At 44.0% G+C, this 24,161-nt stretch overlaps 2 protein-coding genes across 2 annotated transcripts; one reads left to right on the forward strand and one right to left on the reverse strand.

Annotated features, from left to right (window-relative positions):
- Window positions 1-1,245: 1,245 nt before the first annotated feature.
- On the reverse strand, window positions 1,246-3,743 carry polr1h (RNA polymerase I subunit H). The gene is made up of 5 exons (XM_024440831.2): window positions 3,634-3,743; window positions 3,278-3,401; window positions 2,355-2,455; window positions 1,807-1,916; window positions 1,246-1,611 (listed from the first exon to the last, which is right to left on the reverse strand). Exons 2-5 carry the CDS (start codon window positions 3,393-3,395, stop codon window positions 1,587-1,589), a joined length of 354 nt encoding a protein of 117 aa, XP_024296599.1. The 5' UTR covers window positions 3,396-3,401; window positions 3,634-3,743; the 3' UTR covers window positions 1,246-1,586.
- Window positions 3,664-23,512, forward strand: ddx39b (DEAD (Asp-Glu-Ala-Asp) box polypeptide 39B). The gene is given in 12 exon segments (XM_042295123.1): window positions 3,664-3,802; window positions 9,816-10,027; window positions 12,425-12,552; window positions 12,874-12,966; window positions 13,061-13,244; window positions 13,379-13,411; window positions 13,414-13,496; window positions 19,326-19,457; window positions 21,716-21,825; window positions 21,951-22,095; window positions 22,549-22,696; window positions 22,992-23,512. Coding segments are annotated over 11 exon segments (1,284 nt in total). The 5' UTR covers window positions 3,664-3,802; window position 9,816; the 3' UTR covers window positions 23,009-23,512.
- Window positions 23,513-24,161: the final 649 nt, after the last annotated feature.

Here is a 24,161-nt window from a genome sequence, read left to right on the forward strand (position 1 = left end):
GGATAATAATTCAGCTATAGTTGTTCTGAAATGTTTATTGCTTGCCAACATTTTACTCCCTCCTCTATGTTTAATATAGCACATACACAAATTATTAATTTTGGTTGCCTGTCCTGCCTTGAAGTTTGTTCTATAGAAAGTACTTGACTCTGAAGTGTGCCACAGAAAGTATTTGACTCTAGCCACAAAATTAAGGAAATTAGAAGGGGGGTTCTGGCAGTGGGGAGATTTTCGGCACAACACCTGTACAACCCAACATCCAGATCATCGCGCTAAATGTGTAGACAGTCTGTGTTCTGCTCCAAACGCGTAAGAAGTAATAATGCATGGTAATATGTGCATTACAGATTCATTTGTAAGTAGCCTAGTGGTTAGAGCGTTGAGCCAGTAACCGAAAGGTTGCTGGATTGAATCCTCGAGCTGACAGGGTAAAAATATGTCGCTCTGCCCCTGAACAAGGTGTTCACTGTTCCCCGGTAGGCCGTCTTTGTAAATAAGAATTTGTTCTTAACTGTCTTGCCAAGTTAAATAAATAAAAACTTGCATGTCATATTTTAAAGTTACTTTAGTAGGATTGTTAAATGGACTGATCCTGCACATATAGAAAGCCAGACATGTGGCCAGATGGTTGTACAACCGGTCCATGATCTCAGGGCTCAACTCTTTCAGATACTCATGGAGGTTCTTGCATTGTAACTGCACGCACAGCTTCATCTTCTGCTAAGGACAAGAAGAAGAAGCGGGAGATGATTGGTAGTTGCTCCTCCTCTAGCATAGCTACACTCATGACCTAAGTCTGATGTATAGAGCATTAGCTAGCTAATACAAGGTTGAAAGTGTTTTCACAGGATTTTGTGGTTCAAACAAGCATTTACATTTTTTTTTTAACTATCAAGGAGAATGTTTTACCTGAGGGTTATCAGAAATGGCCGAAATAATTCCTAGAAATCTACAAAGTCCCAACAAATTCAGCATCTTCCAAGTTTACAGAAAGGTAATTGACGCCATGTTGGATGGCCACGTGATTCAGACCTCCACAAGGGGAGCCTTCAGATTGGAGCAACTGCTTTTGCCGCACTCAACATCACAGTGAAATATAAATGTAGTATTTTTTTACTGAAATAGAGACAAACAAAATTATTTTGTTAATATACACAGTTGTAAACATTATGTATGTTGAGGCAAATTCACTGTCATTACCTGACATTGTTGACAAAAGGTAGAAAGGAGAAAAGCAACCAAACATGTTCTAAAGACAAATATTTTAATCACACAAATCACACTTGAAAATCTCCGCAGACAAACATCAGACATCAGTATTCAACCCTCATTCCAAATGCTGCAGCTGCAATCGAACTGATGCAGTAAAGGCGAACCATTGAAATGCTTAGCACTGTGGAGCGACTATCCTAAGCATCATTACAAGTAACAAAGAGCAAGGAATAGCATACCAATTGTGCTTTCTCCAATAAGAACTCAAGTTGGCATTACATAGATCAAACACATTCTTGTTTACAGACAAAAGAGGAGAGGAGGAGAATATTGATGGAGGTCCAAGGGAATGGGTGAAGCATCTCGATCTCTTCTCAGGAGTCCTCTTTCTCCTGATATCTGAATGCAGAAATTAAATCATAACATATCCAGTCATAAATGAACATGTGGACTACATAAAGTTTGTGGGGTAAAGTGCTTGTCATAGTGTGGTGCAGAACAACATAAAATGGAATAGATTGATGAATCTGGTGGTGAGAACAGGCTCAGAATAGCCTTGGTGAATTGGTTAGGATTAGGGTTAGTGAGATGTACCTGCAGTGTATACAGGTGAAGAAGACCGTCTGTCCTTCATCTGCAGATCTCATTTGTCTGGTGTGATAAACCATCCCTTCTTTATTGCAGCGAGAGCAGCGTCTGTCAATCTAGAATGCAAGAGTTTGAGGAGGTTATAGAGAGAACATACATTGATATATGAGGGTAGCCTAGTGGTTAGAGCATTGGACTAGTAACCGGAAGGTTGCAAGTTCAAATCCCTGACCTGACAAGGTGCAAATCTGTCGTTCTGCCTCTGAACAGGCAGTTAACCCACTGTTCCTAGGCCGTCATTGAAAATAAGAAATTGTTCTTAACTGACTTGCCTAGTTAAATAAAGGTAAAATAAAAAAATATAACCGTAGTATTATTACACGGTTACGTTGTGTAGAGGTTACAGACAGAACATAGCCTAAATGGAGTTTCTCGAGTATTGATAAAGTATACCATTACCCTGTCACTCCATGTTTCAATTTGATTTCCCTAGTTTTAAAAATGGGACCATTGATCATTTCATGAATAGGAACTTCATTGCAATGAATTCCTACCACAGCCCCCTTGAGTTCCGAGTCCTCCTCTTCCACAGCAACAGAGGACCCTTCGAGAGGATTAAAGACAACAGAAGACCTGATCTCTTGACCTGAAAATTCTGAAAACGACGACACAAAAACACAGTTACATCGTGGGTCACATACTTATGAAAATATAAGATTGATAAAGGAAACTGTCTGGTGTCAGATGTGTGTGCTCTAGCCAACTCCATTGCTCGTCCTGGTAAAGACAAACATGCTTGGCATGATGATTTTGATTTTATTTAACCACGCAGGTCAATTAAGAACAAAGTCTTAGTTGCACCAGTATTTCTACTTGCACATCACCATCTGCTCATCTATCACTCCAGTGTTGATTTACTAAATTGTAATTACTTCACTACTATGGCCTATTTATTGCCTTACCTCCTCACGCCATTTGCACACACTGTATATAGACTTTTTTTTTCTTCTATTGTATTATTGACCACGCATATTTATTCCATGTGTAACTCTGTGTTGTTGTTTATGTCACACTGCTTTGCTTTATCTTGGCCAGGTCGACGTTGTAAATGAGAACTTGTTCTCAACTAACTTACCTGGTTAAATAAAGGTGAAATAAAAAAATGTACAATGACGTCTACACTGGCCAAACCCGGACGACGCTGGGCCAATTGTGCGCCGCCCTATGGGACTCCCAACCACGGCCGGTTGTGATACAGCCTGGAATCAAACCGGGGTCTGTTGTGACTCCTCGAGCACTGAGATGCAGTGCCTTAGACTGCTGCGCTACTCGGGAGTCCCCGATGTGACAAGCAATTGGCATGAAAGCACAAACAGACTGGTAGCCCCCTTTGGATAACGATTCTGTCTGTTAGTAGGTTACAACATGATTTATAACTGGGACATTTGACTGATGACAACAAACAGGCCATCCTCACCGCTGACAGGTAAACTGAATGCACAGCGGGGACAGGAGACTGTGTTCTGCAGCCCAGGTAGAGGCAGTACGTTCCCACACTCAGGACAGAAGTTGGGATCTCCACTGAAACACGACATCACTGGCTATGGGGAGGGAGAAGTAATTTCAGCGAACATTGTCAGCAACCTTTTGTGGGTTTGGCCATAAGATACAGCTAGGTTAGTTAGTCACGTTGTTTGCTAGCTGGCTGGCCATTAGTTAGCCAGTCAACACGTGTTTAACTAATACTATACTTATTTAAAACAATAAAATGTGTACACATCGCCAGCTGTTTACAAAAATGTATACCAGTTTCAGCGCAGTTCCCAATCTCACCTTCTTTGTAAACCTCGATGTTAGAGAACGTTTCCGAAGTGTTTCCAAGCCAAATGTCGCAGGTCGCGGACATTCAACGCATGCGCACAGTCGCACGTTGATTACGTTTTACCGAAACGATAGCTCTCATTTGCAAACGCTCCAGCTACATTTCTTCACAACGAATAAGGTAAACAATGCTCACTAGGAATATTTATTTAATATGTATTTATTGTCTGTACAATACATTTTCCATATGTTGCACATCGTGTAGAATAGCTAGGTAGAAAGCTTGTCAAGCTTAAGAAGCTAGCTAGCTAGACCAGCCAACTCATGAGTCGTGTTTGCTAACGGCTAGCTAGTTAACGTTACTCATGTTGACACACGTGATAAGCTAACAGCCCAAATGAATAGCGTTAGTTACGAGTACATTTACTTATTTCATTCCACAACTTGTCATAAATAGAAGTGAAGATGGCATGAAATGAAACGTGTTTTTCTAACCCTCTCATCATTATCAGCATCATTATCAGCATCATCACCACACAGTTGAGCATCAAATGAAAGATATGGCCGCGTAACGTTAGCTACACAGATTTGCAGGTGCAGCGAAATGTTTGTTTCTAGCTCCAACAGCGCAATAAAAAAAACAAATACACACATCATCACAAAAAATATCAGAACGAGCAATATCAGAGTCCGGTTAATATATATATATATATAAAAATAGATATGGGCTCCCGAGTGGCGCAGCGGTCTAAGGCACTGCATCTCAGCGCAAGAGGCGTCACTACAGTACCTGGTTCCGGCCGTGATTGGGAGTCCCATATACCTACTTGTTAACAAAATTAAGGAAGATTGCTTTAAAATTATTCATAAATATTATCCTGCCAACCACAATATGAAGAAGTTTAAGGAAAACATCAACTCCAATTGCTCCTTTTGTAATGACCACCCAGAAACAGTTGTGCATCTTTTTTGGCATTGTATGCATGTAAGAAAACTGTGGCAAGACATCAGTAGGTTTATAATTGAACACATTTATGAAGATTTTACACTGTTGTGGAGAGATGTACTATTTGGATTCTTTACATACAATAGAAATAAGCGGAATCATTTTTATGTAATTAATTTCATTATTCTTTTGGCCAAATTTCATATACACAAATGTAAATTTACAAACAGAAAACCACATTTTCGTACCCTACAAAAAGAAATTGAACTGTATTTTAAGACGGTTAAATGCTCTACTAACAAAAAAGCTGTTAGAATTGTAAGTATATGCATGTCCCTTAATAAACCTCTTAAGTCGACCCCCTACTTTTTCGAACATTCTGTTAAAAATCGCGCAACATTTCGGCGTCCTGCTACTCATGCCAGGAATATAGTATATGCATATGATTAGTATGTGTGGATAGAAAACACTCTCACGTTTCTAAAACTGGTTAAATCACGGCTGTGACTATAACAGAGCGTCTGTTTCATCGAAAAGCGCAAGAAAAACTGATCACTGAAAACTGGAAAAAATATCCATGCGCCACTTGCATGTATTGTTTAAGGGACACAAAATTAAATGGGGCCGAGATTGCAAGTCCTACAGCTTCCACACGATGTCGCCAGTCTTGTCAATTGCCTTCTCGTTGTTTCTTGGTCAAACGAGGAAGAGAGACCACTTTCCATCCGGTCTCCGACAGGAAGTTTTGGAAGAGAGATTTCGGAACATGATTTGAAATCGTGGAGCTATTGAATACACATCGCCCCGTGATCAATTTGAACGATTATTAACGTTTACTAATACCTAAAGTTGGATTACAAAAGTTTTTCGAAGTGTTTTGTGAAAGTTTATCGACTTTATCGACTTTTTTAATTTTAAAAAATGACGTAGCGTTTTGAAACAGTGTTTTTTTCTGAATCACACAGTTTCCATAGATGGATATTTTGGGTATATATGGACCGATTTAATAAAAAAAAAAGACCCAATAGTGATGTTTATGGGACATATAGGAGTGCCAACAAAGAAGTTCGTCAAAGGTAATGAAAGTTTTATATTTTATTTCTGCTATTTGTGTAGCGCCTGCTACGCTAATTCTTTTGTTTATGTCGCATTCAGGTATTTCGGGGTGTTGCTATCAGATAATAGCTTCTCATGCTTTCGCCGAAAAGCATTTTAATAATCTGACTTGTTGGCTAGATTCACAACGAGTGTAGCTTTAATTCAGTACCCTGCATGTGTGTTTTAATGAACGTTTGAGTTTTAACGAGTGCTATTAGCATTTGGCGTAGCGCATTTTGCATTTGCTGATGGCTAGATGGGACGATTGCGTCTCGGGTCGACTTAAGAGGTCCCTTAAGGTCCTTGTGTAATTGTAATGTGATATTGTACCCCCTAGCGCGATTGTCCATTGTTTGTAATCTATGTATGCTTGTGTTCTCTCATGTGCTTTATGTATTGATTTGTTGTTAATAAAGAAAATAAAAAAATAAAAAGATTGGGAGTTCCATAGGGCGGCGCACAATTGGCCCAGCGTTGTCCGTGTTTGGCCAGGGTAGGCCGTCATTGTAAATAGGAATTTGTTAACTGGCTTGCCTAGTTAAATAAAACTCTATCTCTCTCTCTAATATATACATATATATATCTCTCAAAAAATAAAGGGAACACTAAAATAACACATCCTAGATCTGAATGAATGAAATATTCTCATTAAATACTTTTCTTTACATAGTTGAATGTGCTGACAACAAAATCACACACATTATCAATGGAAATCAAATGTATCAACCCATGGAGTTCTGGATTTGGAGTCACACTCAAAATTAAAGTGGAAAACCACACTACAGGCTGATCCAACTTTGATGTAATGTCCTTAAAACAAGTCAAAATGAGGCTCAGTAGTGTGTGTGGCCTCCATGTGCCTGTATGACCTCCCTACAACGCCTGGGCATGCTCCTGATGAGGTGGCGGATGGTCTCCTGAGGGATCTCCTCCCAGACCTGGACTAAAGCATCCACCAACTCCTGGACAGTCTGTGGTGCAACGTGGCGTTGGTGGATGGAGCGAGACATGATGTCCCAGATGTGCTCAATTGGATTCAGGTCTGGGGAACGGGCGGGCCAGTCCATAGCATCAATGCCTTCCTCTTACAGTAACTGCTGATACACTCCAGCCACATGAGGTCTAGCATTGTCTTGCATTAGGAGGAACCCAGGGCCAACCGGACCAGCATATTGTCTCACAAGGGGTCTGAGGATTTCATCTCGGTACCTAATGGCAGTCAGGCTACCTCTGGCGAGCACATGGAGGGCTGTGCGGCCCCCCAAAGAAATGCCACCCCACACCATGACTGACCCACCGCCAAACCGGTCATGCTGGAGGATGTTGCAGGCAGCAGAACGTTCTCCACGACGTCTCCAGACTCTGTCACGTCTGTCACGTGCTCAGTGTGAACCTGCTTTCATCTGTGAAGAGCACAGGGCGCTAGTGGCGAATTTGCCAGTCTTGGTGTTCTCTGGCAAATGCCAAATGTCCTGCACGGAGTTGGGCTGTAAGCACAACCCCCACCTGTGGACGTCGGGCCCTCATACCACCTTCATGGAGTCTGTTTCTGACCGTTTGAGCAGACACATGCACATTTGTGGCCTGCTGGAGGTCATTTTTCAGGGCTCTGGCAGTGCTCCTCCTTGCAGAAAGGCAGAGGTAGCGGTCCTGCTGCTGGGATGTTGCCCTCCTACGGCCTCCTCCACGTCTCCTGATGTACTGGCCTGTCTCCTGGTAGCGCCTCCATGCTCTGGACACTACGCTGACAGACACAGCAAACCTTCTTGCCACAGCTCGCATTGATGTGCCATCCTGGATGAGCTGCACTACCAGAGCCACTTGTGTGGGTTGTAGACTCCGTCCCATGCTACCACTAGAGTGAAAGCACCGCCAGCATTCAAAAGTGACCAAAACATCAGCCAGGAAGCATAGGAACTGAGAAGTGGTCTGTGGTCACCACCTGCAGAACCACTCCTTTATTGGGGGTGTCTTGCTAATTGCATATAATTTCCACCTGTTGTCTATTCCATTTGCACAACAGCATGTGACATTTATTGTCAATCAGTGTTGCTTCCTAAGTGGACAGTTTGATTTCACAGAAGTGTGATTGACTTGGAGTTACATTGTGTTGTTTAATAAGTGTTCCCTTTATTTTTTTGAGCAGTATGTGTGTGTATATATATATACACACACACACACACACACAGTGGGGCAAAAAAGTATTTAGTCAGCCACCGATTGTGCAAGTTCTCCCACTTAAAAAGATGAGAGAGGCCTGTAATTTTCATCATGGGTACACTTCAACTATGACAGACAAAATTAGAAAAAAATCCAGAAAATCACATTGTAGGATTTTTAATGAATTTATTTGCAAATTATGGTGGGGGATGATTTTTGCAAATGTATATAAATCAGAAATATCGGATTTACATAAATATTCAGACCCTTTGCTATGAGACTGGAAATTGAGCTCAAGCGCAGTGGTCTGCATCTCAGTGCTAGAGGCTTCACTACAGACCTTGGTTCGATTCCAGGCTGTGTCACAACCGGCTGTGATTGGGAGTCCCGTAGGGCGGCGGAGAATTGGCCCAGCGTCGTCCGGGTTAGGGTTTTTCCGGGGCAGGCCGTCATTGTAAATAATAATTTGTTCTTTAACTGACTTGCCAAGTTAAATAAAATTCCATTGATCATCCTTGAGATGTTTCTACAACTTTATTGCAGTCCACCTGTGGTAAATTCAATTGATTGGACATGATTTGGAAAGCCACACACCTGTCTATATAAGGTCACACAATTGACAGTGCCTGTCAGATCAAAAAACTAAGCCATGAGGTTGAAGGAATTGTCCGTAGAGCTCCGAGACCGGATCGTGTCAAGGCACAGATCGGGGGAAGGCTACCATATTTTTTTTTTGCAGCATTTGAAGGTCCCTAAGAACACAGTGGCCTCAAATTCTTAAATGGAAGAAGTTTAGAACCACCAAGACACCGAGCTGGCCGCCCGGGCCTAACTGAGCAATCAGGGGTGAAGGGCCTTGGTCAGGGAGGTGACCAAGAACCCAATGGTCACTCTGACAGAGCTCCAGAGTTCCTCTGTGGAGATGAGAGAACCTTCCAGAAGGACAACCACCTCTGCAGCACTCCACCAATCAGGCCATTATGGTAGAGTGGCCAGACGGAGGCCACTCCTCAGTAAAAGGCACATGACAGCCCACATGGAGTTTGCCAAAAGGCCCCTAAAGGACTCTCAGACCATGAGAAAAAAGATTCTCTGGTCTGATGAAACCAACATTGAACTCTTTGGCCTGAACGCCAAGCGCCCTGTCTGGAGGAAACCTGGCACCATCTGTGGGGATGTTTTTCAGTGGCAGGGACTGGGAGACGAGTCAGGATTGGGGGAAAGATGAACGGAGCAAAGTACAGAGAGATCCTTGATGAAAACCTGCTCCAGAGCGCTCAGGACCTCAGACCGGGGTGAAGGTTCACCTTCCAACAGGACAACAACCCTAAGCACACAGAGAAGACAATGCAGGAGTGGCTTTGGGACAAGTCTCTAAATGTCTTTGAGTGGCCCAGCCAAAGCCTGGACTTGAACCCGATCGAACATCTCTGGAGAGACCTGAATGTTGCTGTGCAGCAACGCTCCCCATCCAACCTGACAGAGCTTGAGAGGATCTGCAGAGAAGAATGGGAGAAACTCTCCAAATACAGGTGTGCCAAGCTTGTAGCATCATACCCAAGATGGTGCTTCAATAAAGTACTGAGTAAAGGGTCTGAATACTTATGTAAATGTGATATTTCAGTTTATTTTTAATTTCTTAAACCTGTTTTTGCCTTGTCATTATATGGGGTATTGTGTGTTGATTGATGAGGGTGGAAAAAACAATTTAAGCAATTTTAGAATAAGTCTGTAACGTAACAAAATGTGGAACAAGACAAGGGTTCTGAATACTTTCCGAAGGCACTGTATATAGTCTAGTGAGTGTGTGTAGGTTGAAAGTGTCTCCTTGTTATGTACTGACAGGTTGATGGGACCTGCTTATGACTATTTGTCTGTCTGTCTCTTTCTGTCTGTCTCTTTCTTTCTGTCTGTCTCTTTCTGTGTCTGTCTGTCTCTTTCTGTGTCTGTCTCTTTCTGTCTCTTTCTTTCTTTCCCTCCTACCTACCAGGATGACTGAGCAGGATGTGGAGAATGAGCTCTTGGACTACGAAGAGGATGATGTGGTGGGAGATCTATCAGGAGGGGATATTCTGTCCATTAAAAAGGAGCGTGTGAAGGGCTCCTATGTGTCCATCCATTCGTCTGGGTTTAGAGACTTCCTGTTGAAGCCTGAGCTACTGAGGGCGATAGTGGACTGTGGCTTTGAGCATCCCTCTGAGGGTGAGTAGTACAAGTTAGGTTATTACCACATCACAGAGGTCACAGATCTGGGTCGTATTCATTAGTGCACACTAGAGGTCGACCAATGATTTTTCAACGCCGATACCGATTATTGGAGGACCAAAAAGTCTGATACCAATTAATCGGCCAATTTTTTTTCGAATGTTTATTTTTTAATGTTTTAGATGTAATAATGATAATTACAACAATACTGAATGAACACTTATTTTAACTTAATATCATACATCAATAGAATCAATTTAACCTCAAGTAAATAATGAAACGTGTTCAATTTGGTTTAAATAATGCAAAAACAAAGTGTTTTGAGAAGTAAAAGTGCAATATGTGCCATGTAAGAAAGCTAACGTTTGAGTTCCATGCTCAGAACATGAGAACATATGAAAGCTGGTGGTTCCTTTTAACATGAGTCTTCAATATTCCCAGGTAAGAGGTTTTAGGTTGTAGTTTTAGGTTGTAGTTATTGTAGGAATTATAGGACTATTTCTCTCAATACCATTTATATTTCATTAACCTTTGACTATTGGATGTTCTTATAGGCACTTTAGTATTGCCAGTGTAACAGTATAGCTTCCGTCCCTCTCCTCGCCCCTCCCTGGGCTCGAACCAGCAACACAACGACAACAGCCACCATCGAAGCAGCGTTACCGATCGCGCCACCAAAGCCGCGGCCCTTGCAGAGCAAGGGAAACAACTACTCCAAGTCTCAGAGCGAATGACGTTTGAAACGCTATTAGCGCACACCCAGCTAACTAGCTAGCCATTTCACATCGGTTACACCAGCCTAATCTCGGGAGTTGATAGGCTTGAAGTCATAAACAGCGCTGTGCTTGTGAAGAGCTGCTGGCAAAACGCACAAAAGTGCTGTTTGAATGAATGATTACGGGCCTGCTGCTGCTCAGTCAGACTGCTCTATCAAATCAGACTTAATTATAACATAATAACACACAGAAATACGAGCCTTTGGTCATTAATATGGTCGAATCCGGAAACTATCATTTCGAAAACAAAACGTTTATTATTTCAGTGAAATATGGAACTGTTTGGTATTTTATCTAACGGGTGGCATCTCTAAGTCTAAATATTCTTGTTAAATCGCACAACATTCAATGTATCTCATAATTATGTACAATTCTGGCAAATTAATTCGCAATGAGCCAGGCTGCCCAAACTGTTGCATATACACTGACATATACAAATGACACAAGTTCACCTGGTTAATATTGCCTGCTAACCTGGAGTTCTTTTAGCTAAATATGCAGGTTTAAAAATATATACTTCTGTGTATTGATTTTAAGAAAGGCATTGGTGTTTATGGTTAGGTACAGTCGTCCAACGATTGTGCTTTTTCGCAAATGCGCTTTTGTTAAATCTTTCCCCAGCGTTGCATTGATTATTACTATGCCACCGGACGGCAGGGTAGCCTAGTGGTTAGAGCATTCGACTCGTAACCGGAAGGTTGCAAGTTCAAACCCCTGAGCTGGCATGGTACAAATCTGTCGTTCTGCCTCTGAACAGGCAGTTAACCCACTGTTCCTAGGCCGTCATTGAAAATAAGAATTTGTTCTTAACTGACTTACCTAGTTAAATAAAGGAAAATAAAAAGAAATATGCAACGCAGGACACGCTCGATAAACTAGTAATATCATCAACCATGTGTAGTTAACTAGTGATTATGATTGATTGATTACATTTTTTATAAGATAAGTTTAATGCTAGCTAGCAACTTACCTTGGCTTCTACTGCATTCGCGTAACAGGCAGTCTCCATCGTGGAGTGCAATGAGAGGCTGGTGGTTGGAGCGTTGGACTAGCAACCTTACAGTTAACAAGATTGGATCCCCCGAGCTGACAAGGTGAAAATCTATCGTTCTGCCCCGTGAACAAGGCAGTTAACCCACCGTTCCTAGGCCGTCATTGAAAATAATAATGTGTTCTTAATTGACTTGCCTAATTAAATAAAGGTGTAAAAAAAAATATCTATTGGCGTCCATAAATACTGATTTCCGATTGTTATGAAAATTAGGGCCGATTTCAAGTTAATTGCCCGTTCCGATTAATCGGTCGACCTCTAGTGCACACGGTCACAAAATGGTACGGACAACGCTTCACACCAAACCGAGGGTTTCTTATTGATCGTTCAGGTAGGTCCCTTTTCTGTTTCGGCCTGTTTGGTTCCTAGTGAACATCTTCAAGACAAAGTGCCACGATTAATCATGTCAAAGTACTGTATCAACTTTCAAACTATAAACAGGAAGTAATAGCATCATGATTTGGTACATTTGTGTTTTTGATTTAGTTGGTTCTGAAGTAATTACTATACAATTTATTACCGTTTTTAATATTCATTCCTAATTTTGTATGACTATTTTCCTTTCAGTTCAACATGAATGCATCCCTCAGGCCATCCTGGGTATGGATGTGCTGTGCCAGGCTAAGTCTGGTATGGGCAAGACGGCCGTGTTTGTCCTGGCCACCCTACAGCAGCTGGAGCCTGTCACTGGACAAGTAATCTCACTCTCTGTCTCACCTTCCCTCCCGCTCTCTCTCACTCTCCCTTTCTCCTCTCTCTCTCTCTCTCTCCGCCTCCTTCAGTCTGTCACTCCGTTGTCACTCTGGACTGTTTATAGAGCTAGCGTTGTTGTCTTGGTCCATCAGTCTGTGAAGTTCTGAGCTTTCTAATGCATTAAACTACCCTCCCTGACCTACTCGACCTGACCACCCTTCTCTCTCTCCTCCTCCATCAGTCTGTGAAGTTCTGAGCTTTCTAATGCATTAAACTACCCGCCCTGACCTACCCGCCCTGACCACCCTTCTCTCTCTGTTTAGGTGTCCGTGCTGGTGATGTGTCACACCCGAGAGCTGGCATTTCAGATCAGCAAAGAGTACGAGAGATTCTCCAAATACATGCCGACTATCAAGGTACACAAATGACCACCCGGACCCTCTTAACCTCCAGTCTGGATAATAACTACACAGTTCTGCCATCTCTGTTTTTCTCCCCATCTCCCACCAGGTGGCAGTGTTCTTCGGTGGCCTGTCTATAAAGAAGGACGAAGAGGTGTTGAAGAAGGAGTGTCCCCATGTGGTGGTGGGGACGCCGGGGCGAACCCTGGCCCTGATCCGCAACAAGACCCTCAACCTGCGACACATCAAACACTTCATCCTGGACGAGTGTGACAAAATGTTGGAACAACTCGGTGAGTCCGAATCTTTGAAGATTGGACAGCACACCACTATAGATGAATTAATCTACTTGTATTTACATTCTAGGAGATCTAACATTATTTACAACCCCCCCCCCCCAAAAAAAAACCCTCCCTTCCTCCCTCAGACATGCGCAGAGACGTCCAGGAGATACTCCGTCTGACCCCCATGAGAAACAGGTCATGATGTTCAGCGCCACCCTGAGCAAAGAGATTCGCCCCGTCTGCCGAAAGTTCATGCAAGATGTAATTACACCTCCTCTCCTCTTGCGTCCACCACGCCTCTCCTTCCTCCACACCCTCCACCTATCCCCCTTGATCTGCCTTGCCTGGTGGGTAACAGGGGTAAATGGGGGTGGAGGAGTTACCCCCCACCCCGAGTCTGATATGAGAGAGCACTGTCTTTCTATACACCAAACAGTCTCAACTCCTATAAGGGAAGTGACAGTCTACTGACATAGGAAGGCCTTAGTTCTATGCGGATGGCCTTAGTTCTGTGCGGAAGGCCTTAGTTCTATGCGGAAGGCCTTAGTTCTGTGCGGAAGGCCTTAGTTCTATGCGGGTGGCCTTAGTTCTGTGCGGAAGGCCTTAGTTCTGTGCGGAAGGCCTTAGTTCTGTGCGGAAGGCCTTAGTTCTGTGCGGAAGGCCTTAGTTCTGTGCGGAAGGCCGTAGTTCTGTGCGGATGGCCTTAGTTCTGTGCGGATGGCCTTAGTTCTGTGCGGATGGCCTTAGTTCTGTGCGGAAGGCCTTAGTTCTGTGCGGATGGCCTTAGTTCTGTGCGGATGGCCTTAGTTCTATGTGGATGGCCTTAGTTCTATGCGGAAGGCCTTAGTTCTATGCGGATGGCCTTAGTTCTATGCGGAAGGCCTTAGTTCTATGCGGATGGCCTTAGTTCTGTGCGGAAGGCCTTAGTTCTATGCGGAAGGCCTTAGTTCTATGCGGAAGGCCTTAGTTCTATGCGGATGGCCTTAGTTCTATGCGGATGGCCTTAGTTCTATGCGGATGGCCTTAGTTCTATGCGGATGGCCTTAGTTCTATGCGGAAGGCCTTAGTTCTATGCGGATGGCCTTAGTTCTATGCGGAAGGCCTATGCTAGGTCACTAACTCGGTACACTAACACCTTACACTAGTAGTGTACTGCCTCACCTTTCACCAGAATGTCATGTGTTAATGGAGTCTCCTTTATAGACTAGCTTGTGCTGTTCAACTGAAATGTACGAAGTCTTCTTCGTGAAGTTTAACACGGTCATCCAGGTGGAAATAGGTCCGGTTTTAAGTCTGTACGTTACGAATCTGACCTCCCTGATGTCACTATGCTGACCTCCCTGATGTCACTATGCTGACCTCCCTGATGTCACTATGCTGATGTCACTATGCTGACCTCCCTGATGGCACTATGCTGACCTCCCTGATGGCACTATGCTGACCTCCCTGATGGCACTATGCTGACCTCCCTGATGGCACTATGCTGACCTCCCTGATGGCACTATATGCTGACCTCCCTGATGGCACTATATGCTGACTTCCCTGATGGCACTATATGCTGACTTCCCTGATGGCACTATATGCTGACCTCCCTGATGTCACTATATGCTGACCTCCCTGATGTCACTATATGCTGACCTCCCTGATGTCACTATGCTGACCTCCCTGATGTCACTATGCTGATGTCACTATGCTGACCTCCCTGGTGTCACTATGCTAACCTCCCTGATGGCACTATGCTGACCTCCCTGATGGCACTATGCTGACCTCCCTGATGGCAGTATGCTGACCTCCCTGATGGCAGTATGCTGACCTCCCTGATGGCATTATGCTGACCTCCCTGATGGCACTATGCTGACCTCCCTGATGGCACTATGCTGACCTCCCTGATGGCACTATGCTGACCTCCCTGATGGCACTATGCTGACCTCCCTGATGGCACTATGCTGACCTCCCTGATGGCACTATGCTGACCTCCCTGATGGCACTATGCTGACCTCCCTGATGGCACTATGCTGACCTCCCTGATGGCACTATGCTGACCTCCCTGATGGCACTATGCTGACCTCCCTGATGGCACTATGCTGACCTCCCTGATGGCACTATGCTGACCTCCCTGGTGGCACTATGCTGACCTCCCTGGTGGCACTATGCTGACCTCCCTGGTGGCACTATGCTGACCTCCCTGGTGGCACTATGCTGACCTCCCTGGTGGCACTATGCTGACCTCCCTGGTGGCACTATGCTGACCTCCCTGGTGGCACTATGCTGACCACCCTGATGGCACTATGCTGACCTCCCTGATGGCACTATGCTGACCACCCTGATGGCACTATGCTGACCACCCTGATGGCACTATGCTGACCTCCCTGATGGCACTATGCTGACCTCCCTGATGGCACTATGCTGACCACCCTGATGGCACTATGCTGACCTCCCTGATGGCACTATGCTGACCACCCTGATGGCACTATGCTGACCACCCTGATGGCACTATGCTGACCACCCTGATGGCACTATGCTGACCACCCTGATGGCACTATGCTGACCTCCCTGATGGCACTATGCTGACCTCCCTGATGGCACTATGCTGACCTCCCTGATGGCACTATGCTGACCTCCCTGATGGCACTATGCTGACCTCCCTGATGGCACTCAGCTGACCTCCCTGATGGCACTATGCTGACCTCCCTGGTGGCACTATGCTGACCTCCCTGATGGCACTATGCATTTGACCTCCAAAAGCACGTTAAATAATCTTGTAATCTGGCAAAAACAATTTGTCTGATTTAACCTTTCACCTTATTGAAACTGGCACTATGCTGACCTCGTAAACCCCCCCTGATGGCACTATGCTACACAGACCTGTTACCCTAGATGGCACTGTTATGCTGACCCTGTCTCCTGTTATGAATCAGCAGAGCTGTTTGTTACCATGAAACGTACATGATCTGTCTCCTGTTACCAAAAGCACGTTAAATAGATCTCCTGTTACCATGAATCTAGCAAAGCAAAAACAGATTTGTTCATGAATCTTAACAGAGCTTTCTGTTACCATGAATTAGAGGAAACTGTTTTCGGCACAGAGCTGTTTGCATGAGTGTACACAGAGCGCTCTGCTCTAAGCAGAGCTGTCTCCTGTTACCATGAATCTAGACGGTACACAGAGCTGTCCCCTGTTACCATGAATCCATCCGCTGTCTCCTGTTACCATGCGTACACAGAGCTGTCTCCTGTTACCATGAATCTGTGTGTGTGTGTGCTGTCTCCTGTTACCATGAATCTAGACGGTACACAGAGCTGTGTTACCATGAATCTAGTGTACACAGAGCTGTCTCCTGTTACCATGAATCTAGACGGTACACAGAGCTGTCTCCTGTTACCATGAATCTAGACGGTACACAGAGCTGTCTCCTGTTACCATGAATCTAGACGTATACACAGTGGTACACAGATCTGTCTCCTGTTACCATGAATCTAGACGGTACACAGAGCTGTCTCCTGTTACCATGAATCTAGACGGTACACAGAGCTGTCTCCTGTTACCATGAATCTAGACGGTACACAGAGCTCTGTTACCATGAATCTCTACACAGAGCTGTCTCCTGTTACCATGAATCTAGACGGTACACAGAGCTGTCTCCTGTTACCATGAATCTAGACGGTACACAGAGCTGTCTCCTGTTACCATGAATCTAGACGGTACACAGAGCTGTCTCCTGTTACCATGAATCTAGACGATACACAGAGCTGTCTCCTGTTACCATGAATCTAGACGGTACACAGAGCTGTCTCCTGTTACCATGAATCTAGACGGTACACAGAGCTGTCTCCTGTTACCATGAATCTAGACGGTACACAGAGCTGTCTCCTGTTACCATGAATCTAGACGGTACACAGAGCTGTCTCCTGTTACCCATGAATCTGTTACCATGAATCGGTACACAGAGCTGTCTCCTGTTACCATGAATCTAGACGATACACAGAGCTGTCTCCTGTTACCATGAATCTAGACGGTACACAGAGCTGTCTCCTGTTACCATGAATCTAGACGGTACACAGAGCTGTCTCCTGTTACCATGAATCTAGACGGTACACAGAGCTGTCTCCTGTTACCATGAATCTAGACGGTACACAGAGCTGTCTCCTGTTACCATGAATCTAGACGATACACAGAGCTGTCTCCTGTTACCATGAATCTAGACGATACACAGAGACGGTACACGAGCTGTCTCCTGTTACCATGAATCTAGACGATACACAGAGCTGTCTCCTGTTACCATGAATCTAGACGATACACAGAGCTGTCTCCTGTTACCATGAATCTAGACGGTACACAGAGCTGTCTCCTGTTACCATGAATCTAGACGGTACACAGAGCTGTCTCCTGTTACCATGAATCTAGACGGTACACAGAGCTGTCTCCTGTTACCATGAATCTAGACGGTACACAGAGCTGTCTCCTGTTACCATGAATCTAGACGGTACACCGAGCTGTCTCCTGTTACAGGTAACTCTGAAATACTTGAAGAGGTAGCTAAGGGTAGAAGAGCCCTGTGGTCTTATGAAATAATAGACTATGAACAGAAAAGAGAAGAAAATCCAGCTCCCTAAAACCCTTCGCCTGGTAACAGGGAGACTGGGATTGAGAGGACACACTGAGTGAATGTTAGATGACAGTGATTGAGAGGACAGACTGAGTGAATGTTAGATGACAGGGATTGAGATGACAGACAATGTTAGACAGTGATTGAGAGGACAGACTGAGTGAACGTTAGATGACAGGGATTGAGATGACAGACAGTGAATGTTAGACGACAGTGATTGAGAGGACAGACTGAGTGAATGTTAGATGACAGGGATTGAGATGACAGACAGTGAATGTTAGATGACAGGGTTTGAGAGGACACACTGAGTGAATGTTAGATGACAGGGATTGAGAGGACACACTGAGTGAATGTTAGATGACAGCCATAATAAACTTGAGGATCATTTATATTAGATGTCATTGATATAATTGGATTGATGAGTTAGTCATCTGTGATGTACAGCCTCACAGTCAATGATGTCCCTGATTTGATCGTGTGGATCATCTAATTGACAGACTGTTTCCTCATTGTTTAGTGAGACGGCAGTGTAGCCTAGCGTTGGACTAGTAACCGAAAGGTTGCAAGTTCAAATCCCCGAGCTGACAAGGTACAAATCTGTCGTTCTGCCCCTGAACAGGCAGTTAACCCACAGTTCCTAGGCCGTCATTGAAAATAAGAATTTGTTCTTAACTGACTTGCCTAGTTAAATAAAGATAAAATAATAAGACACAGCTGCTGCCAGGGAGACTGAGTCAAAGTGGTGTGAAGACGAGTGTGTTGTGAAGATGAATCGATCTCACGTCCAGTGGAGCAGCCATAGTTATTCCAACGAGGGCCAGGCTTTTTGTTTTCATGGACATTTACAGCATTAATGTATTACTTGTGGTTATCGTTTACAATAACTTGCAATTTCATCTGATCACTATGGCTTTTCGGTTGACGTTTGTTTTTTTTGTTTTTTGCAAGTGTTGTGTTGGATAGTAGTGACTAGTGAGGGTGAGGGATGTCTGTCTGTCTGTTGCATCAGTATGGGAATTGGTGTCCTGTGTGTGTGCGTGCGCTCGCCTGTCTGTCTGGCTGGCTGTTTGTCTGGGGGTGTGTGTGTGTGAACTTCAAACCTTTGGTGTCCCTCTAACTCCCCATCCCCTCTCTCTCTCTATTTCCCTGGATTTCATCATGTCTCTCTGATTCACCTCTTCCTGGTCACTTTAACCACTGCTCTCTGGGAACCTTTCACTTCCTGTTTACTTTCCCTTCCCTCTCCTGAACGTGTATCAATCTACCGTATTACTATATGTGCAAACAACTCCTCTGTCCCTCACTAAACTGGACCAACCATTCAAAACCCTTCACAACACGTGAAATACTCTGTCAACCCTCCCCGTTAACTCTCCTCACACTTCTTCCTGATTCCCCAACCTTCCCTCCACACGCCACACGCCTCACCCCTCTCCAACCCTCCTTCCCTAACCCTGTCCCACCCCTTGCTTGCTCCACCCAGCCGATGGAAATCTTTGTTGATGATGAGACCAAGCTGACTCTCCACGGACTGCAGCAGTACTACGTCAAACTGAAGGACAACGAGAAGAACAGGAAGCTCTTTGATCTCCTCGACGTGCTGGAATTCAACCAGGTACTGGAATTAATGATGTTCAACCAGGTACTGGAATTAATGATGTTCAACCAGGTACTGGAATTAATGATGTTCAACCAGGTACTGGAATTAATTATGACGTTCAACCAGGTACTGGAATTAATTATGATGTTCAACCAGGTACTGGAATTAATTATGATGTTCAACCAGGTACTGGAATTAATTATGATGTTCAAACAGGTACTGGAATTAATTATGATGTTCAACCAGGTACTGGAATTAATTATGATGTTCAACCAGGTACTGGAATTAATTATGATGTTCAACCAGGTACTGGAATTAATTATGATGTTCAACCAGGTACTGGAATTAATTATGATGTTCAACCAGGTACTGGAATGAATTATGATGTTCAACCAGGTACTGGAATTAATTATGACGTTCAACCGGGTACTGGAATTAATTATGACGTTCAACCGGGTACTGGAATTAATTATGATGTTCAACCGGGTACTGGAATTAATTATGACGTTCAACCGGGTACTGGAATTAATTATGACGTTCAACCGGGTACTGGAATTAATTATGACGTTCAACCGGGTACTGGAATTAATTATGACGTTCAACCGGGTACTGGAATTAATTATGACGTTCAACCGGGTACTGGAATTAATTATGACGTTCAACCGGTACTGGAATTAATTATGACGTTCAACCGGTACTGGAATTAATTATGACGTTCAACCGGGTCAACCGGGTACTGGAATTAATTATGACGTTCAACCGGGTACTGGAAATTATGACGTTCAACCGGGTACTGGTAATTATGACGTTCAACCGGGTACTGGAATTAATTGCGTTCAACCGTACTGGAATTAATTATGACGTTCAACCGGGTACTGGAATTAATTATGACGTTCAACCGGTACTGGAATTAATTATGACGTTCAACCGGGTACTGGAATTAATTATGACGTTCAACCGGGTACTGGAATTAATTATGACGTTCAACCGGGTACTGGAATTAATTATGACGTTCAACCGGGTACTGGAATTAATTATGACGTTCCACAGAGGCACATGGCACAAGAAACGGGAACAAAGTAATTGCTAGCTGGGCAAGTGTTTGTATGCAAATAGTATGTAGTCAATGTCTTAGTTCAACCAGGTACTGGAATTAATTATGATGTTCAACCAGGTACTGGAATTAATGATGATGTTCAACCAGGTACTGGAATTAATGTCTTAGTTCAACCAGGTACTGGAATTAATTATGACGTTCAACCAGGTACTGGAATTAATGATGATGTTCAACCAGGTACTGGAATTAATGATGATGTTCAACCAGGTACTGGAATTAATGATGATGTTCAACCAGGTACTGGAATTAATGATGATGTTCAACCAGGTACTGGAATTAATTATGATGTTCAACCAGGTACTGGAATTAATGATGATGTTCAACCAGGTACTGTGTTTCATGTTCCACCGTGATGCATAATGGCAGGAAATTCAGGGGAAACAAAAACGCTGACTAGACAAGTCAAATTTTGAATATAAAAATGCAAATGACTGTAGTGGTGATGTTTCCACCTTGGTGTGAAGTCCGTGCAGCGCTGTGTTGGTCTGGCCCAGTGTGTGCGTGTGTGTGTGTGTGTGTGTGTGTAGTGATATTATAGGTGGGGATCTTTGAAGTCCGTGCAGCGCTGTGTTGGTCTGGCCCAGTGTGTGTGTGTAGTGATATTATAGGTGGGGATCTTTGAAGTCCGTGCAGCGCTGGTCTGGCCCTGTGTGTGTGTGTGTGTGTGTGTGTAGTGATATTATAGGTGGGGATCTTTGAAGTCCGTGCAGCGCTGTGTTGGTCTGGACCAGTGTGTGTGTGTGTGTAGTGATATTATAGGTGGGGATCTTTGAAGTCCGTGCAGCGCTGGTCTGGCCCAGTGTGTGTGTGTGTGTGTGTGTGTAGTGATATTATGTGATATTATAGGTGGGGATCTTTGAAGTCCGTGCAGCAGCGCTGTGTGGCTCTGGCCCAGTGTGTGTGTGTGTGTGTGTGTGTGTGTGTGTGTGTGTGTGTGTGTGTAGTGATATTATGTGATATTATAGGTGGGGATCTTTGAAGTCCGTGCAGCGCTGTGTGGCTCTGGCCCAGTGTGTGTGTGTGTGTGTGTGTGTGTGTGTGTGTGTAGTGATATTATGTGTTGTTATAGGTGGTGATCTTTGAAGTCCGTGCAGCGCTGGTCTGGCCCAGTGTGTGTGTTTGTGTGTGTGTGTAGTGATATTATGTGTTGTTATAGGTGGTGATCTTTGTGAAGTCCGTGCAGCGCTGTGTGGCTCTGGCCCAGCTTTTGGTTGAGCAGAACTTCCCAGCTATTGCCATCCACCGCGGGATGCCTCAGGAGGAACGGTACGTAGATAGTTGGTGTGTGTGTGGTTCTGTTTTTTGTCTGTATTATATTGAACAGGAATACTAGTAAGTGATTGATCTGGCTTGGTCATTTACCCATCTTTTTTTCTAAACTTTCTCCCCAGTCTCTCTCGTTACCAACAGTTTAAAGATTTCCAGAGACGTATCCTGGTGGCCACCAACCTGTTTGGCAGAGGGATGGACATCGAGAGGGTCAACATCGCCTTCAACTACGACATGCCGGAGGACTCTGACACGTACCTGCACAGGGTAAGTCCCGTAGACTATTAGACTGTCCCGTAGACTATTAGACTGTCCCGTAGACTATTAGACTGTCCCGTAGACTATTAAAGACTGTCCCGTAGACTATTAAAGACTGTCCCGTAGACTATTAGACTGTTAGACTATTAAAGACTGTCCCGTAGACTATTAAAGACTGTCCCGTAGACTATTAAAGACTGTCCCGTAGACTATTAAAGACTGTCCCGTAGACTATTAAAGACTGTCCCGTAGACTATTAAAGACTGTCCCGTAGACTATTAAAGACTGTCTACTATTCATGACGTGATGTAGATGAGTAAATTCTGAGCCTCGCCTTGCTCAGCTGTACCACTTCAAACACGCTGATACAGGTTGTTTGTCTTACCGGTAGCAGCATCATCATGAGTTTACGAGGTTATAAAGCCCTTTTTTTAAGTTGTTTGTGTGCGTCTTACTCATCAGGTTGCCAGGGCGGGCAGGTTTGGCACCAAAGGCCTGGCCATCACATTTGTGTCTGATGAGACGGATGCCCGTACTCTTAACGACGTCCAGGACCGATTCGAGGTGAACATCAATGAGCTGCCCGACGAGATAGACATCTCATCTTACAGTAAGCGCTGCTTAGTTCCAATTAGCCTTGGTTATCAGTGAATTTAGAGTATTATACTCGGCAAGTCAGATTATTTTTTTTTTGTCAGCTCAGGGATTCGATCCAGCAACCTTTCGGGTTACTGACCCAACGCTCTAATCACTAGGCTACCTACCGCAGTAATGTTGCTTATTAGGAAATGGATTGTGTTGTAAACATCTGTATTTTTTTAATCAGTGGATTATAGATGATGATGATCAAGTGACGTGTTTTTTTGTTGCTTTAACTTGTCCTGTTTTACTTCCTGTCTTCTCAGTTGAACCAACCCGGTAAAGAAGACCAGATCTATTACCCAGCAGATATTGCGACTTATATTTGACCTTTCTAACACTGATAACTAAAGGTCAAATCAACTATTATCCAATCAAACAGTACAATACAGTAAGAATGATTTCTTTTAAATCTGCTGGCATTCATTCGACCCCCCCTAGAATGAATAAATTAGGACTACTGTGGAATAGCGCCTTCTGTGGATAGAAAGGTTTGGTTACATTGTCAGGCCTTTTCCCATGCCATTTGTTTAATGATGTTTGGTTGTATTTATCTAGACTAGGTAGCTGTCACTGAATATTTGAGTTATTTTTTTTTTTTTAGCATTTTATTTACCTTGTCATTTGGATTGTGAATGCTGCATTTTATAGCCTGTGAAAATAGTCAACCAGTTACCAAGCGGAAGTTTCTAGTGTTGAAGGATGTTACATGGAATGACTTGAAGAGAGACTCCAAACCAGCGCTGTTCTGCGCTCAAATGTGGATTCATAAATATGTTTGACTCTATACAGACTTGCTGCTTCTTCTTGTCTCAACAGCTAATCTTGTCCTGTCATTGCTCTGTCTTGAGGTGTACGCCACAGTCGGGAAAATATACCGATGGACAAACAACTACCTGCCAAGGCTTACACTGCCTGAATGTAGAAACAGCATCATCTGCCGTGCATGACAGATCACTGACTGCTACACATTAGATCAGACTGTCACGGAGACTGATACACATTAGATCAGACTGTCACGGAGACTGCCACACATTAGATCAGACTGTCACGGAGACTGCCACACATTAGATCAGGCTGTCACGGAGACTGCTACACATTAGATCAGGCTGTCACGGAGACTGCTACACATTAGATCAGGCTGTCACGGAGACTGCTACACATTAGATCAGGCTGTCACGGAGACTGCTACACATTAGATCAGACTGATACGGAGACTGATACACAGATCAGACTGATACGGAGACTGCTACACATTAGATCAGACTGATACGGAGACTGCTACACATTAGATCAGACTGTCACGGAGACTGCTACACATTAGATCAGACTGTCACGGAGACTGATACACATTAGATCACTGTCACGGAGACTGATCAAATCAAAATCAAATCTAATTTATTTATATAGCCCTTCGTACATCAGCTGATATCTCA

Source organism: Oncorhynchus tshawytscha, linkage group LG13, assembly GCF_018296145.1.
Source record: "Oncorhynchus tshawytscha isolate Ot180627B linkage group LG13, Otsh_v2.0, whole genome shotgun sequence".
Lineage (NCBI taxonomy): Eukaryota > Metazoa > Chordata > Actinopteri > Salmoniformes > Salmonidae > Oncorhynchus > Oncorhynchus tshawytscha.